Source organism: Ziziphus jujuba, chromosome 1 (genome assembly GCF_031755915.1).
Source record: "Ziziphus jujuba cultivar Dongzao chromosome 1, ASM3175591v1".
Taxonomy (NCBI): domain Eukaryota; kingdom Viridiplantae; phylum Streptophyta; class Magnoliopsida; order Rosales; family Rhamnaceae; genus Ziziphus; species Ziziphus jujuba.
In genome coordinates, this window is record NC_083379.1 from 3,891,511 (window position 1) to 3,909,058 (window position 17,548).

At 34.8% G+C, this 17,548-nt stretch overlaps 5 protein-coding genes across 5 annotated transcripts; 2 read left to right on the forward strand and 3 right to left on the reverse strand.

Moving 5' to 3' along the window:
• Positions 1 to 39: 39 nt before the first annotated feature.
• Positions 40 to 1,685, forward strand: LOC107411880 (uncharacterized). Its single transcript, XM_016019553.4, has 2 exons — positions 40 to 401; positions 1,279 to 1,685. Exons 1-2 carry the CDS (start codon positions 185 to 187, stop codon positions 1,428 to 1,430), a joined length of 369 nt encoding a protein of 122 aa, XP_015875039.1. The 5' UTR covers positions 40 to 184; the 3' UTR covers positions 1,431 to 1,685.
• Positions 1,686 to 3,201: 1,516 nt separating this feature from the next.
• Positions 3,202 to 3,933, reverse strand: LOC125419230 (MDIS1-interacting receptor like kinase 1). The gene has a single exon (XM_048464724.2). It carries the CDS (start codon positions 3,931 to 3,933, stop codon positions 3,202 to 3,204), a length of 732 nt encoding a protein of 243 aa, XP_048320681.2.
• A 33-nt stretch (positions 3,934 to 3,966) lies between these two features.
• On the reverse strand, positions 3,967 to 5,970 carry LOC107411551 (receptor-like protein EIX1). The gene is made up of 2 exons (XM_060812512.1): positions 5,949 to 5,970; positions 3,967 to 5,267 (listed from the first exon to the last, which is right to left on the reverse strand). The coding sequence occupies exons 1-2, from the start codon at positions 5,968 to 5,970 to the stop codon at positions 3,967 to 3,969; spliced, it is 1,323 nt and encodes a 440-aa protein (XP_060668495.1).
• A 609-nt stretch (positions 5,971 to 6,579) lies between these two features.
• Positions 6,580 to 9,680, reverse strand: LOC112491094 (receptor-like protein EIX1). The gene has a single exon (XM_048467286.2). It carries the CDS (start codon positions 9,405 to 9,407, stop codon positions 6,621 to 6,623), a length of 2,787 nt encoding a protein of 928 aa, XP_048323243.2. The 5' UTR covers positions 9,408 to 9,680; the 3' UTR covers positions 6,580 to 6,620.
• Positions 9,681 to 12,406: 2,726 nt separating this feature from the next.
• Positions 12,407 to 15,065, forward strand: LOC107411824 (staphylococcal-like nuclease CAN2). The gene is made up of 9 exons (XM_016019496.4): positions 12,407 to 12,812; positions 13,216 to 13,271; positions 13,446 to 13,560; positions 13,660 to 13,770; positions 13,888 to 14,075; positions 14,201 to 14,257; positions 14,370 to 14,529; positions 14,608 to 14,676; positions 14,776 to 15,065. The coding sequence occupies exons 1-9, from the start codon at positions 12,657 to 12,659 to the stop codon at positions 14,875 to 14,877; spliced, it is 1,014 nt and encodes a 337-aa protein (XP_015874982.3). The 5' UTR covers positions 12,407 to 12,656; the 3' UTR covers positions 14,878 to 15,065.
• The last annotated feature ends 2,483 nt before the right edge of the window (positions 15,066 to 17,548 follow it).

Below are 17,548 nucleotides of genomic sequence, written 5' to 3' on the forward strand. Positions count from 1 at the left end.
AATTTCTCAAGGTCTATAAATAAACATGTTGAAAAACTTTTAAACCTCTCTAAATTTCCATCTTCTCCGAAAAACCCTAGAAAGCGAAATCCCATAGAGCCAAGCCAACATCAATAACAGATAGCCAGAGAGGCAGCGGAGAGGTTGAACAGAGAGAGAGAGAGAGAGAGAGAGAGAGAGAGAGATGGCGAAATCAATGAGATCGAAGAGAGAAAAGAGGCTGAGAGCCATAAGGAGGGAGATAGTGGAGCCCTTCTACGAGAAGAAAGAGGAAGCTAAGCTCGCTGCACTGGAAGCCGCACTTGCTGCCCCTAAGCTTCCCGTAAAGCCCTCTCCTAATAGTAATACCACCACCTTTTCTGCCATGGAGGTCGCTACCACCAATACACCCAACGATATGGGTACGTTCTCTTCTTTTTTTAACTCTTGTCTAAATAAAAAAGACTTTGTATGACGCTGTTCGTACTTTTCTTTTTAGCTTCTAGAGCTAGTACATAAAAAGCCAATTTGTATATGGAATCCTCCTATTGAAAGAATTGGAATTCAGCATGGTTTGTATTCATTGATGGAGCTACAAAACCTTAGCCTAGGTATCTAGTTGATTTATATTTACGTAATGTACAAAGAAAGTAGACAGAAATTGTGGATAAAAATGAAATTCAAGTTTCCAGCTTTTAGCACTATTCGCTAATAAAAGTCCATTTGACATCTATTTAAGGTTGAAGGAATTAAATTTCTTGTGGCATAACAAAGAAGTTTGATTCTGGATATAAATCCCCTGGCAATGATCACAAAAGCCTATATTGGAGCATTTAGACTTCTATAGGGCGATGCCTCCTGTTTTATGATCTCGCTGGCGGATAAACCCATGATTTGCGTGAAGCTTTAAAAATAATAATTAAAAAAAAAAATCTAAAGATTGAAAAATTGTCAAGAGAAATGTATATCAGGATGATGGCACTGCAGGGGAAGTGGGACAAAAGATCAATTGGTGGTCAAAGCTGGCCATTGATTCCAGGTCCAATTATGTGTGTTAGATGGTGTCTTCTGTTGTCTTTTTTTTTGGGGGGGGAGTTTATAGAGTAAAAAACTGTCAGGAAACTGCTTCAAAATATCTGATAACCTAGAGCATTTTGATGAAGTTAACAGCAAAGCGAAATCAAATTATAACGATTCATTCATAGCATTTATCAACTTGTCAGCATGTATGAGTGGGCATGGCTCATCAAGGTGGATTTCTCTTGCAATATGAACGTTATTGTTGGGTCCTTGTTACAGATTTGGTGATGGCTGATGACAATCAAAGCATGAGTTTCTTAAAAGCTACTGGTGGGGTGGGAAAGAAGTCCAAAATGCAGTTCAAGGTGGGTAAAAGAAGGCGACATGGCAAGGGCAAGGGCAAGGGGAAGGTCAAGAAGCGTCATATCTAACTCCTCATATTTTGTGTTGATGCAATATATCACCTGACCACAGGAGTAATGTTGATCTTAAGATCTGTTTTTTTTGTAATAAGATTCTGATTTTTATTTTCTAGGTGTTTGTTATGAATATCATAGGAAGGTTTTCTAGGGAAGTACTGTGGTGGATTTTGTTTTGTTTTGTTTTTTTGGCTGTTAGAAGTAATGTGGTGGGTATGTAGTGTTTCCTTTTTAAGCTGAGTTTAATTTATATATACATTCTGCTGATCTCCTGCAAACTGCTTATATATACTTGGTTCACAAAAATAATTTAAAATAATAATATAATATTAAATGTAGAGTAAGTACTGCTGCAGCGCGTTAGTAGTTAAAATATTAATATATATATATATATATATATATATATATATTGTAATATTATAATTCTAAATGTAAGAAAATTATACGCTTTGACCGTCTGTGAAACGTGTAATTGTTCGAGAATTATCATTCTTCATTCTTGTTACAAGCGTCAAATTTAGACTATTTTAGACCTCGACTTTACGGTATAACTTTTTCTTGTTCTTGTGACTCAACTATTTCCAAGCTCAAAGGAAAGGTCCCTGTTCCATCCTTTTAGCAGCTGCAGAATAAACTCCAAATTCTCCTATGTAACCTCTGCAAGAGGACATAGTCTTTAGGTACTGAGAAAGAAGAGAAATCGGAGTATGCAAGACATAGATGTCCAATAAAGTTCGGAACGAGAATGGAAAAACCATCATAGAATCGAGCATATATACATTAACAGATATAAAACTTAGAATTTGTATAATGCAAGCTATAAGCAGTTTTTAGCTAACCGGTTCAAATTTTCTCCAACTCGATCTTGATTTCTTCTGAAGTGAGCAGCATTCACCATGAGGAAAACAACAACCTTCTCTTTCAGATTATCGAAAAATTGAAAGTAAGCATGTCTCCATGATGCTTTCATTAATAGTGTGCCACAAACTGCCCAAAATCCAACAATGAAACCCAAAGCCATGCTAATATAGAAACTCGACACTTCAGTTTCTTTTCCACCATTGTTATCTTCTTCATTTTCCTCTGTTTGGTTTGCCTTCATGTTCTTCCCCTGGACAAAATTTATTCACAAGAGGAGGTCCACAGAGAAAAGGGTTACCTTCATAAATAGACGGGTCGGTCAGCGTTTGAAGCTGATTTCCAGATGGAATTTTTCCAGTCAAGTTGTTAAATGAAAGATTCAAGTGACTTAAAAAAGTCAAGGAAGACGAACTTTGAGGAATGGGGCCAGAAAGCTTGTTCCTGGAGACGTCAAAAGTTTCCAGCATTCACAGGTCTCCAATCTTTTCAGGAATTCTACTAGTCAGATGATTCATGGATGGATTCAATATCCCTAATCCTGAGAGACTTGTTATGTTTCTAGGTATTTCTCCAGATAAATTATTAGCTGAAAGGTCCAGGGAATTAACAAGGAAAAGAGTATCATCATAGAAGAGCTCTCTTCCTTTGGACACCACCATCATATGCTGGTACAAATAATATGAATCATCGACAAAATAAGTTACCTCTTTACTTAGGTTACCTAAGCATTGGGGGATTGCCCCACACAGATGGTTGTGTGCAATGTCTACGACTTGGAGATTGGAAAGAAGACAAAATTCTCGAGGTATGTTTCCATGAAGCAAGCTGGACCTCAGACTTAACATCATTAAAGATGATAGCTTTTCTCCTATCCAAGTGGGCAGGCTTTCATTGAATTTGTTCCCTCCAAGGTTAAGATTTATCAGCTTTGAACAATTTCCCAATGAAGGTGGGAGCTTCCCAATGAAGGTGGGAGCTTCCCAATGAAGTTGTTTCCTAGTGAGAGTAATCGTAATGAACTTAAGAAACCTAATGATGCAGGAACCTTGCCAGATAAATTGTTGTTTGTGACATCAAACACTCTCAAAGATGGCAAATCTGTCCAGTTCTGTGGTAGTTGTCCAGACAATTTATTGTTCTTCAAAGCAAGCACTGTAAGCGACTTTATTTTAGATATGGAAGGGGTTAGACTACCTTCAATGGAGTTTAAAGACATATCCAAGTACAATAACCCAAGTGTAAGCTGATCAATGTTTTGAGGAAGTGGTCCAGAGAAGAAATTATATTCAAGAAAGAGCGTGACTGAAGTAGTTGGAAAAATTGGAAGTGGACCATCGAGATTGTTGTAACCTAGATTGATGTAAAATGCACTGGGGAAAACAATAATGTGTGGGATCTGCCCTCTGAGTTTGTTTTTGCTCAAATCCAAATACGTGATTTTTGAGCAAGCTATCCAAAACCCAATTGGAATTGTATCCGCAATACCAACATCGACGAGGCTGAGATAAGCAATTTCTTTTTGAGATTGGATCCAGGAAGGAAATGATGGGCCTATCTGATTGCAATCCAGTCTCAAATAATTTAGATTGCTAAATGGAGGAAGCCAGTCATTTCTCAAATCAATAGCCAAATGCTTGGAAGAAGAAAATGGCATAATTAGGTCTAATTTTTGAAGACTGGATGGATTCTAAAAATGAGCTTTTGTCAATGTGCCTTCCCACGAATTCCATCTAAGGAACAATACAGTAAGCATTGAAAGTTTTCCAATTCTCTGTGGAATGGTTCCATTCATTTTATTCTGAGTAACATCGAGAATTCTCAAGGATGACAAATTTCCAATAAATGGTGGAATCGTACCCCAAATGGAATTTACTGAAAGACAAAGATATCCCAACTTGACAAGTGCTCCAATCGTAATTGGCAAAGTTCCACCAAGTTCGTTAGCACCAAGTTCAAGATATTCCAGCTGACTAGTTTTGACACATCTAGATAATCCATCCACAAAATCAGTGATCTCTCCACTTATTTTGTTGCCCATCAAATTAAATATATGCAAGTTGCAAAGGTTTCCAAATGATCTTGGAACTTTGCCACTAATATTATTACAACACATATCCAATCTACGCGTATTGAAGAGCTGTCCCAAAGTTGTTGGCAATTGACCTTGGAGATCAACATTATTTGTAAGATCAAGTTCTTCAAGGGAAACCATGTTAACAAATGCATCGGGAATGTCACCTCGAAGACGATTGTCGGCAAGATTGAGCATCCTAAGGCCACTCATGTTGAACAACCAGTGAGGTATGGTGGAATTGATGTTATTGTAAGATAGATCAAGGTGTGAAAGAGAGCTGAAATTAATGGAGGAAAGTGAGAGCAGAGGAAGATTAACCAGTCCACATCCAGTTAAGTGCAGCTCTTGCAAGGAAGACAACATGTTAATGGCTTGTAGCCAATTTGATCCTGCTGTTTCGAGGTTAACAAACCTCATGCCAAGGTATTTCAAAGATGAGAGACGGGAAAGCCACTGTAGGCTGTCCATTTGCTGTTTGAGAAAAGTTTGCATAGAAAATGAATATGCATTCAGGTCAACATATTGCAAATTTGAGAGGTTACCAAGATTGGTCGGAACTGCTCCACTAAATGAGGAGAAGGAGAGATTCAGATACCTCAAATTCTTTACAGAGCCCAAGAAGTCAAGGATCTGGCTTCCGTTAAAATCATTCAAGCTTAGATCAAAGTAAATCAAGTGTTTCAGTTTAAACAAAGGAGTTACTTCACCTCCCAAAGCAGTCTTGGTGTTGTAGGTTGCTCTTTCTCCTTCATCATATGTGCTAAATTGACAGCAATCTTGGCCAATCCAAGAAGAGAGACGACCTGAGGGATCTGTGAGGCCCTCTTTGAAGCTGAGAAATGCGTTCCTCTCTGTCTCTGAGCATCTGGTAGTACTGAAATTGCTGGTGCATGAAACTGGTTTAACAATATTGTCTGAATATGAAGATCCCAACAACTAGAAAACTGGAAACAGGACATGTGAAAGTGTTTTCAACGACCGTCTGCTTCCCATATGTTTTGTTTGCTTATAGACCTACAGACTACAGTGTCTAAAGGATTTATTTGCCTACTCCTATGAATAATATTTTCATTCAAAATTATATATATATATATATATATATATATAGGGTGGGATTTTATAACCCGATGTCCTATGTTATGTTAAAAAAAAAAAAATTAGTACATGTCAATACCAAAATCATAAATAAAATGTCCTTCCCTAAGAGCAAAACAATCATTACATGGGCAAGAAAAACATATGAGGCATTTTCTAATATAGATCCAACAATAGGAGGTAGGAAGGAATAAGTCAGTTCGGCCGGCTCACATAAAAACAAAAGAGTGTCATATGTGTATAAATCTACATAATTTCAAATAGGGAAACCTCAAATGAGATTGGTTCAGGTCGTGGGTTTGAGACATATGGAAGGAAAGGGAAATTGCTGTAAGTGATAAAAGATGTGGGATGGCTGAAGAAGCTATACCTAACAAATGGGCTTGTGAATCGGTAGGGGAAGGAATATAAAGGAAGAAAAGTAGGGAAAAAAAACAAAATAGGGAAGAATTTTGGACTCCAACAAAAGTACAATGCATATGATGACAATTACCAAGAACCAGTCAATGCAATAACAAGCATAAATGTTAACTAACAAATTTGCCAGAAATAACAAGACGGAGAAGGTAGATCACCTTTGATATTAATATAAGTTTAATCAAACGGTACCAAAAAGAAATCTTTATGGTCTTGTGATGGCAAACTTGACCCCAAAAAACAAAGTCCATGGATAGATGTAATAGGGCTAACATGGATAAGCTTCCAATCCTTCTTCTATAACCCTTGAACAATTCAAATTAATTAACTTTCCTCCTAGAACCTTTTTTTTCCCCTAATAACAATTTTATTTATTCTTTAATTACTAAAAGGCAAACATTTGTGTTCTCTACTAGCTAGGTTCCAGGTTCCAATTCTTCCCTATTAAAAAAATTAACCATTTATCCAGATGGTTTTTCCTTAACTTTTGTCAATAGTTTATACACTTGTTAATTTAGTCTCGCTTTGTTATTTCTAATGAGAGCTACAGTGTTTGAATATAATGTCTTAAATAAATTTTCTTCTAGGGCATTTTTATGCTTCATAACAAATAGCTAACATATAAGTTGTATCAGAGCAAAATAAAGACAGTTCAAAAACCAGAACAAATTATAAAGGAAAAGAAAGATTTTCTTCCTCATCATTCAACTGCTTATTAATTTAAAACTTGGTAACTATACATCCATTGTTACATATCAATTCTCTTTGCATTTGGTTGGAAGAGGATCTCCACATAGTGATGGATTCCCCTCAAAAATCGATGCATCTTGGAATTTTGGAAGTGGGGGTATTCTTCCTTGCAGATCATTGTATGACAAGTTTAATTTTGTCAAGGAAGTCACGGAAGACAAGCTCTGAGGAATTTGTCCTGAAAGATGGTTATGTGATAGATCAAGTGTTTGTAGATATTCCAAATTTGCAATCTCCTTTGGAATGCTTCCACTTATATAATTCCTTGATAAATTCAAGCTTTGCAATGCAGAAAGACTTGTCATCTCACTAGGTAACTTTCCTGTCAAGTTATTTCCTGAAAGGTTGATGCTGTTGGCATTAGCAATGATGCTACTATAATCAGGCTCTCTTCCTTTCAGAACAGACCAAATTTGTCCCACAAAAGCCTGGCTGCTAATATTAACATTCACAAAGGCTGTCAAGTTTTGTAAGCAATTAGGAATCACCCCTGAAAATTCATTGTCAGAGAGGTCTAATATGCGAAGATTTAGAAGATTGCACAACTCTTCTGGTACATGTCCACCAAACTTGTTTGAGTGGATTTTCAACATGAAAAGTGAAGCTTCTCTCCTTCCTATCCACGATGGAAGATTCCCTGTGAATCTATTCTTGCAAAGATCGATGCTAGTTAAGCCTGAGCAGTTCTGCAACGAAGAAGGAATTTCCCCACTGAATTTGTTGTTTCCTAACATGAGAATGGTGAGGGAAGGAAGGAAACCCATTGAAGTTGGGATAGGACCAGATAAGCTATTGTTGGTTACATCCACCGCCCATAAAGTCAAGGAATGGAACCAACAGTTAGGAAGTTCACCAGTTAAGTGATTGTTCCTGAGAGCAAGAACTTGCAAACTAGCTATATCACATAGTGATGAAGGAATTCCACCAGATAGATGGTTCCAAGAAAGATATAGCTTCTCTAATCTCGGCATTTGCTGGCCAAAATTTTCTGGAATAGATCCAGAAAATAAATTGTCATGAAGAAAAATCTGGCTTGCATTGGTGGAGAAAAGTGGGACGGGGCCATCAAAGTGATTGGAACTCAAATCAATAGCATTTAGTTTTGGACATACAAATTCCTGTGGTAACTTCCCTTTTATCTGGTTTTTTGATAAATCTAATAAGACCAGTTGAGAAGATAATCTGGTAAACCATGATTCTGGTATGGTATCTGAGATCCCAGCACTTACGAGGCTAACAGTGGAAAGCTCACTCTGAGCTTGAAGCCACCTGGGAAACTTTGGACCTACTCTGCAGTTCTGTAGTCTAATAGCAATGAGGCTGAAAGGAGGAACCCACTGGTAAGGCACATCGAAAACAAGGGACTTTGTTGGTTCTGTAGTAAGCCAAAGATTTTCTAAGTTTGTGAGATTCATCAAGTGAGATTCTGTAACAACTCCTACCCAGGAATTGGATTTAAGGTCTAGATTAACAAGATTAGAGAGTTTCCCAATACCTTTTGGAATTGTCCCATTCATCTCATTGTAAGAGAGATCTAATACTCTCATTTCAGACAGTGTTCTAACGGATGCAGGAATTGAACCCCAAAAGGAGTTGCCAGAAAGGATTAGATGCTGCAAACTTCTAAGATTTCCTAAGGACTCAGGCAAAAAACCTTCCAAAGAGTTGGAGCTTAAATCTATGGATACTAAGCTACTTTTCGGGAAAGCTTTGAACCGGTCTAAGAAGTCATGAATCTTACCACTGAAATTATTTCCTGAAAGGTCTAATATCTGCAACTTGCTAAGGTTTCCAAGAAATCTAGGAATCTGACCCTCAAGGTATAAATTAGCTGCTAAATCAAGGACTTCAAGAGAATTTAAGTTCGTAACTTCGCTTGGAATGGGACCGTTGAAGAAGTTCCATACCAAATGAAGTTTGGTAAGGCTTGTAAGATTGAACAACCAGAGAGGCATAGGAGAGCCAAATGAATTATCTGATAGATCAAGGACTGAAAGTGATGTGAAGTTAAGAATTGGAAAGGACTGTGGAAGGCCTTGGAGTCCACAAAAGCGCAACTTTAACTCTACTAAAGAAGAAAGCAAATTGACTTGTGGCAGCCAATTTGCACCAACCTTATCGAGTTTCACAAATCCCAGGTTGAGGCTTTTTAAGGAAAAAAGACCTGAGAGCCATTGAAGATTCTCTGACTGTAAGTCCCAAGTGCCTGTAGTGCTAAAGGAATCTGCATATAAATCAAGATACTCCAAGCTTGACAAGTTTCCAAGATGGGGTGGAATTTCCCCAGAAAATGAAGCAAAAGAAAGATTGAGGTACCTCAAACTTTTTATCTCACCAAAAAAGTTTGGAATCTGAATACCTTCAAAATCATTCAAGCTGAGATCTAAATCACTCAAATTTTGCAAACGAGCCAAAGAGACCTCAATCTTACCACCCAAACAAGACCTCTTATAAGCTTCTGAGTCAAACTCTCCACCATTGAAAAACTTGTAAGGATTTCTGAGGTCGATCTTTGTTACATGGCCAGTCTGATCACTGCACTCAATTCCATACCATTTGCAGCAATCTGTACCACCCCAGGAAGAAAGCCTACTAGAAGGGTCAGTGAGACCTTTCTTGAAGTCCAGCAGTGCCTCTCTCTCGGTCCCTTTGCATGTGATAGGGAGACGATCATCAACAGTTGAGCATAGCTTCGCAGTAGTGTCTAAATGTGACAGAGCAAGAAAGGAAAAAGGCAGAAATTGAAGGATGATGATCAAGTTGAAGTGGACACTGCTCATCATCATATTCATATTGCAGTATAAGCTAGCTGGCAAAGATCAATACAATTCATACATGAATTTTGTATGTGTATGTGTATATATATGGAGATTTGAGGTGGAGTTAAAGTATAAATTAATCATGATATTGTAGAAAAATCTCCATTCCGATCTGTAAATGACCGAATTCTGGGATAGTATACTCGAGTTAGTGCTTCCATTAAGCTGGTGGCATTCACAATAATCACATGACTATTAATTTGTTCTTAGCTGAGATATTTTATTTGGCTCATTTATTGTGTTGATCCATTTTGTTTGGGATAACCATGATTCTGACATGAAGAGGATAATATATCTTATTTTGGTGCTTCCATCACCATAACTTTATTATTGCTAATTCAGTGAACTAGTATTGGATGGTTTTTTAACTTTTCTTTTCTTCTTCTCTTTTTTTTTTTTTTTCTCAGGAAAGTTACAAAAATATCCCTAAACGTTCAGTCGAATTTCAAATTTTCCTTCTGAACTTTTTTTTTTTTTTTTTTTTTAAATGCATAGAACAAAACTTTACTTATGGTGTAATAAGACCAATTTTCATACCTTGAATGCAATCCTTCCTCCCCCACTCTGTCTGTCTCTCTCTTGTAAATATTATTTGTTTAACAAAGACATATGGCAAGCTCCCTTTTTTTCTTGCTGCTGTCAAAATATATCTTATCACCTTCCTATCTTATTACACATACACTAATTGACGAAGTATAGTAATTAACTTTTGGTTTTGTTGTATCAAAGGGTGCTTTACTTATACAACCTGACCTTTCTTACAAACCAAAGTAATATATAATGGCAACACTCATTATCATTTCCGGACAAATTTAACCAAGAAATACTTAAATTGTAAAATGTACTTGAATTTCAACATATCATAATACTCTGAATAAAAGGCCAGTACTCCTTAATCAAAATAAATAAATATATAAGTCATGATTGTCTTTTTAATTATAATATGCATACATAATTACTCAAATATTTACATAAAAGCATATCTTGTTAATTAAGATCATTTCCACGATAAAAGGGTTGATCATTAATCCAATCAGCTCTATTTATTTCAGCTTTTTCCTTCTTCTTTTTTTTTTTTTTTTATTTTTTCCTTCAAAATACTGAGAAAATTAGAGATCAAATTAAGTAATGAAAGTTGTTAGTTTAAAGAAAATTTCAAGGGTGATAATGGGATTGATCATGTCACTCCTCCTTAATTTGGCTCGGAGTAGAAGCATATGATTATTCTCTTTCTCTCTCACACCCTTCATTTCCACCAAATCATTTTATTTCTCGTCCTTCAAAATCTGATAGCCTATTAGCCTTCGTTTTCCTAGTATCCTTGAAAATCAGAAGTTTTATTTGTGTATTGCAGAAACCAATAAATACTATATTCGATCTTAGGCTCATGATCCTGAGCTTTTAAGAGATTGTTTGACCTATCTAGAAAAAAACTGCTATGAAGAATACTTAGCTGCTCTTGTATTTCATTTTACTTCTGCTTGTACAAACTACATGGTGAACACAGATTTTAGATCTGCAGGTGCCACAACTTTGCGGCCCTCTATATTTTACTATAGATACATGTAGATGAAGTGTGTTTTATTTACACATATACAATATGCGTAGACTATTGTATGCATATACATATACATAAAGCCAGACACATTCATATAAAAATTTAATATGTGTGTATGCATATATTTGTAACAATGTATTATGTGCTTTACTTTTTAGTTTACAGAAAAGACAGTCCAATTTTCTAGGATGATAATCCAAATTCGAATCTGAATGGAACTAACTATACTATTGTAGCTTTTACCCAATTTATGTTGAATAAAACTTCAAGTGTACTTGGAAGGTATATATTGAGAAAATCTAAGAACTTTACTTTATGAAAGTTGAGTATTTTAATGTAGATGCAGTTATGTTTAAGATTCTTTGAATTTACCCCTATTTATAAATTCTTATTTTTTATAAATTGTTTGTGTTTTCATTTTAGCAGATTCGGAACAGGTGAATCGTGATATGGAAACCTGCAACAACAGTTGCAAAACAAACTCTTAGTATTCAAAAAAAAAAAAAAAACAAAAAAAAATTCTTAATTATACTTCTTAAATCAAAATAGACCATCTAGTAATTAAGTAGAATGAATAAAATCCAACAACAACAAAAAAAAAAAAGTAGTATCAATTAGATTAAATATTTGTTAGGCAAATTCTGGCCATCCTATTGGGCCAAGAGTCTCTGGGCTACATATCCCCAACTCCAATAGCCTAATCTTCGAAGCCCAAGATGCCAACTGCGTTGCGCTCATTCTCTCTCTGGTGCATGGCCCTCCTTCCATGCTTTTGCCTTTCATGTACGGATAGTTTAACAGTTTGCCCAGCAAAACAGTCGTTGTTCAAAGCGCCATTCTGGTTCCTCTGAGACAAGCGACAAAGATTTCAGTGATAGCTGCAATTGCCTATTTTTAGCCTGATTATCTTCCATGCCTGGTTTCTGGGTTGGGTGCAAAAATTGAAGGACACACTCTCACCATGGAGCAAAAGCCATCATTTTAAGGGTTTTTTTTTTCAATTGATTAGGTGTTTTTTGGCAAATTGTTAATCAACTCTAAAAACATTCCCATGGGACTTTGCAAACTTATGGACATACATACATACCACACATAATTATAGTGGGTGATTTATTTATTTATTTTTGTTTTTTGGGAATAATGCTTTTTACTTTATAGAAATAGTAATTCTAATCTCTTTTTCAAAAGCAACCATTTAACCAAAAGTGTTGAATCTTGAATCTTGACCTTGATGTTTGATCTTTTGCCCCAAAAAAATAAAAAATAAAAAATAAAAAATCTATTCATTAGAAAATATAAAGAAAAATGGGCATGACCAATCAAAACAAGACATCTGTCTTTGGGTGGGTGTTTTGCCTTCTCTTCTCTTAATAAATACCAAAATAAGGAACAGCGTAGAAGAAAAGTAGTTGAGGATCAATTTAAACTTGAAAGTAGGCAAAAAAGAAATAAGTAAGAAGCAAAAGATTGCTCTATACAAATATATTTATAATTATAAAAATCATTGGCCTTTTTTCCATACCGTACGAAGACCATTGTGCTTTCCCCTCTCTATGGTCTAAAAAGGTGTCTCTTTTTCCTCTGTTCTTCACTGCTCGGGCTTCACACTGTGAATCCAATCTGATAAGAATCTCTGAGATCGACAAGAAAAACAACAAAAGGAAATGGGAAACGTGCTAAGGTCTCTATTTGGGCATTGCTGCAAACCCACTACCACTGATGACCACTCTCAATCACTTGGCCCCCATGGCATTTCTGCTGCCAACGTTGGCGTTTCGGCTCTTGCCCAGGACCTTTTCCAGTTCCAGATCACTTCTCAGGTATATAAATATGTTGAAGGGTCCTTTTCTCTTTATCTTTTTTGCTCTGTTTTCATGGCAAATGATTTTGTTTACTGCTATATATAATTGCAGTGTTGAATTTGATTTTTTGTTGAGATTGAAAGACCAATATTGGAATGTAAAATGTTCAACCTGATATTCTTGCATTCAAGTAGAAGGCTTTTATAAAGAAAAATGATCATTTATTTAGGGAAAGAACAAATTGGTGTTGTTTCAGCCAGTATATGGGGAAATGGGTATTTGACTAAGTAAAATAACGACTGAAAAGATATCTGGGTTTCTTTATGATGTACTTATCTCAAGAGAGAGAGAAATTAGTACATTTTAATTTAAATGGATTTTTTTTTCTTTCTTTCTTTTTTGTCTTTTCTCATGATTTTAGGTCCCAGAAGGACTCAGCAAGCATGTCATCTCGTCCAGGAAGGCTCAGGCTAAATGGTTTGTCACATGCAAATCTCTGTCACTTTTTTCTATAGTTCCTTAAATAAATATATTATTTATTTTGTGTCCATATGTTTAGGAGTTTCTAGCTAAAACCCAATTGCTTGAACCTTTTTGTATTTTATGCATTTTTTGCTCTGGGGAATAATTTGGCAAAATATATATCTGAAGGTATGGAAAGCTAGTTGAGGCTTGGAAGGAAGCCAAACCACCTCCAAGAACAGCTGAAGAAGCAGCTAGGCTTATAATCCAAACCTTGAGCAGTCATCAAAAGCCAGACATTGAGGTACATCTGGAATATTAAGATTGTTAGGTACTGCTTAGAGTGGAAGAAAAGAAATTAACATGTAAACTTATTCTTTGTATGCAATTGCTTATTTTATAGGGCTTATTGGCTTTCTATGGTCTCCCTCTTCCTGAAACTCTTGTTGAACTTTCTGCTGGCGTCCCCGCTTCATTACCTGAGGAAGTGAAGTTTGAAATGCAAACACTACCAGTAAAATTAATATTACTTTCATGTACTTTCTATGCTTAGGACACAAGAAAAATGTGTCTTCTATGAAGCAAATTTTTATCATACCTATATAGGATGAATCGATTTGATTGAAACCAGGTTGATGCAAAGGCAGTTGCAGATGGTGATACAGTGACAGTTTATGTCAGTGCAGCCGACCCCCGGGAGTCATTGTGCATACCCCCAGAAGTAAACATAGCAGCTGTGAAAAGATCCAAAGCGCGGGAAAAGAAGAAATATGCTAAGGCTGATGAACTCCACAATAGGATAATCGATGCTGGATATCGGTTGGATGTTCAATTTTATCGTGTCTGAATTTTGCTTAATAAATACTTCAAATCTCTGCCACTTAACTTTCAAAAGAGTGGATTTTAACTTTCAAAGGTGTGGATTTCATAAATTGTGTCATCAGGGTACTAAATATTCAGAACCAGGAGATTCTTGCTCGGAAGTATAGGATTCGATTGCGGTATTATACTTATACTGTTATACGTAATAATTAACTCTATATATTGAATTTGACAAGCCAAAATCCTACTATATGGACTGTGAATGATAATCTTAAGGCTATATGTATGCAGGGGAATAGATGCACCAGAAGGTGAAATGCCTTATGGAAATGAAGCCAAGGAGGAACTGGCTAAGCTTGTTCAGGGAAAGTGTTTGAGAATTCTAGTCTATGGCGAAGATCGTTATGGTCGTACTGTGGGTGACATATATTGCAATGGCATTTTTGTACAGGTATAAATATGTGTTGAACAATTCAGCTCTTCTGTTAAATACTAAATCAGAAAGTCTTACTCTTTTGAATTTAAACAGGAAGTGATGCTAAAAAAAGGGTGTGCCTGGCACTACATAGCCTATGACAAACGCATAGAATTTGCAAGGGTGAGTACTAACATGCTTGTGTTTACTAATTTTCAGTACTTGGATTGTGCTCAACATGTCTAATCCCGTCTCTGAATCTCAAAAATGTATCATTTTCAGTGGCAAAAGGAGGCTCGAGCAAAGAGAATGGGGTTATGGGCTTTACGAAACCCTGAGGAGCCATGGGACTGGAGAAAGAAACAACGTGAAGGTAGATTGTAGACAAACTCGAAACCAACTGAAATAGAGTTGTACATAGTTTTTATGTATGGGTGATCATGTTGGAGTTGGAGTTTGTAGTTTATGAATTGTTAATCATGTTGGAGTCTGAATTTATCGTCAAATATGAATTGCATCGTGGAAGACTAATGTTTGTATTATCATTAATATGGTGGAGTGAATTTCCAATATGCATCAGACACTGTCAGGAAAGATACTCGTTAGGTGGTTCACAAGCATTACAAAACCAAACCAAAAAAAAAAAAGGAAAAAATTAAAAAAAGGGGGATGCAAACTATTGCTGTTCAGTCAATGATAATGCGCATAGGAAGCAAAGTTACACCTAACAGAAATAGAAAGCGCAACAATTCCTAAAAAATTAATTTCATTACAGATTTACCACAAATCAAAACGGACCCAGATAAGTCTTAATACCTTACTCAAATTGGTATATTACATTATCTAGCAAACTCATAATATATGTTTCCAAATGGAATATCATTATAAGTTGGATTTGATTCCAAGCTTCTATACTTCTCTTGGAAACAGTAACAATGATCCACAGGACTTGGCGACTTGTATGAAAAGCACCCTCCACGCAATTTACTGTCTTTTACTACCATCTCCAGAATGTCTCAACTCAACAATTGAGCGTTGATCCGGTCCACTAAACAGAGGTGGGAAAGATAAAAGACTTGGAATTCTTTGTGTTCAGGGTCTATAAAGCTAGTAAAAGGGGCATGAAAAAGACCATTTTACAGAGATTGATTGAATTCATTCAAACTTTTCAATTTTATAAAAGTCTTTCAAATTCTATTAGATACACCCTCTAATTCTTTGTTCAAAACGAAAGTAGATGGAACTGACACCAAACAGACTTCAAAATATCTTTTTATTTTTTATTTATTTTTTATTTTTTTTAGGTTGTTCATAAAAATAAAGTACATAATTTACAGATATGGGAGTGAAGTCAACTCTGGCCGGGTCAATTACTCTAATAAGAGATACCAGATTTCTAATTTCCATTTCAATTTTAACTAGTTGTTAATTTATTAATTATTAATTACAAAATTATTCACTAAAAAACTTCCTTTTTATTTGTTTCTATTGTTATTTTATACGATTTAGCAATTATGGAATGGTGGTTGTGCACAATCAACACAAACCATGACTTTAAAATTACTTTTTTTGTTTTTTTCTTTTTTTTCAACATATGTAATATACATGGATAGGCTGAAATATAAATATTTTAAGAGCAACGCTACAATTATCAAAATTATTTATATAAAATTTTTGGTAAATAATAATATGATAGTATATGAATGGAAAAATTAATTGTATAATGATAATATCATTGTTTATCAAAATTTTAATAAATAATTTCAATAAATGTAAAATTATTGATATTTTAATTGAAAAAAAAAATCCCTGGGGCCAAGAACGAAAAATTGACCCATTGAATTTAATTTTATTGGCTGCCCCATTGTATACTCAAACATGCCTTGTAAGGTCAGCTACTTTTTTCCATTGACTTAACATCGCCACAAAGACTTCATTTATTTTATTTTTTATTTTTGCAGAAAACTCCACAAAGACTTAAAAAAAAAAAGACTCTTCTAAACTACAAATCAAGTCCAGAGTCTTCGTCTTCGTCTTCCCTTTCCCTCGTTTTTTTTTTTTCTTTTTGGGCCACAAATTATTGTATATGAAAATTGTGCCCAATAGATTTTTACTTTTCACGAATCGATTGTACGCCATGTTATAAACATAGACATCATTTTTAGGGTTAAGTAGATTTTTTTTTTTTTTAAACATATTATTTTACAAGAGATATAATCATACATATGAACTTTATCGCTAGAGAATCTCTTCTAGAAGGCATTTACAATTTTTTTATTTTTTATTTTTGTTTTTTTGGGTAAATTGACATTTACCGAATAATGCGCCTAGTGGCTTTTTTTTTTTTTTTTTTTTTTCATATGAAACATGCCACTAGTAGGCTTTTCAAGATATCAATTAATAAATAAATGAAAGCTTTCATTCCATTTTGTGTTTTAAAAAAATATGAATAATAAGGTGGCATTTTTTTTTTACCAACATAAGATCGAAATTAATGGTTTATATATATAGCATCCATATATTATTCAAAAATAATTTTGGCATAGGCTTTACTTTTTTTATTGTAAAATGTTATATTTATGAAGTAAAATTGACATAATTGGTTTATCTTCGAATTCACACTATAAAATTTTATATTGGAAACACTAACACTCTTTCAATTTTTCCAATTTTTACTATAGTGCGTTTCTTAACATGTAAAATAACCTTAAAATATAATTCCAAAAAACTCTAGAAAACCTATAATATGCCTAAAGGCTCTTCTTTTAATTAGTCATTAATAACAACAAATTACTTCAATTTAGAAAGACAATGAATTTTGATTGTAAATAAATCAAAATTGAAGGATGTTAGACCGAAGGGTTTTCATATATTATTTCATTTTTAAACTACCTTTTTTTTTTTTTTTTTTTTAAGTAAAAGATCTAAATCAAGACTTTTTTTTTTTTTTTTTGGGATCAATCAAAATTGAGATTTAAAAATTCTTAAATGTGGGATAGATATGATGTGTGTGTATATATTATCGTGTTCAAATAAAATACTTAATATGAAGTTT

Excerpts from the sequence above, each read along its gene's own strand:
- LOC107411824 (XM_016019496.4), top strand. The coding sequence starts at position 12,657 with ATGGGAAACGTGCTAAGGTCTCTATTTGGGCATTGCTGCAAACCCACT. Across the intron at positions 13,771-13,887 it reads TTGAAATGCAAACACTACCA|GTTGATGCAAAGGCAGTTGC; the intron begins GTAAAATTAATA and ends GATTGAAACCAG. Across the intron at positions 14,677-14,775 it reads AACGCATAGAATTTGCAAGG|TGGCAAAAGGAGGCTCGAGC; the intron begins GTGAGTACTAAC and ends TATCATTTTCAG.
- LOC107411880 (XM_016019553.4), top strand. The coding sequence starts at position 185 with ATGGCGAAATCAATGAGATCGAAGAGAGAAAAGAGGCTGAGAGCCATA. Across the intron at positions 402-1,278 it reads CAATACACCCAACGATATGG|ATTTGGTGATGGCTGATGAC; the intron begins GTACGTTCTCTT and ends TCCTTGTTACAG.
- LOC125419230 (XM_048464724.2), bottom strand. The coding sequence starts at position 3,933 with ATGCCATTTTCTTCTTCCAAGCATTTGGCTATTGATTTGAGAAATGAC.
- LOC112491094 (XM_048467286.2), bottom strand. The coding sequence starts at position 9,407 with ATGAATATGATGATGAGCAGTGTCCACTTCAACTTGATCATCATCCTT.
- LOC107411551 (XM_060812512.1), bottom strand. The coding sequence starts at position 5,970 with ATGCTTGTTATTGCATTGACTG. Across the intron at positions 5,268-5,948 it reads GCTTGTTATTGCATTGACTG|ACAATATTGTTAAACCAGTT; the intron begins GTTCTTGGTAAT and ends CTTCATATTCAG.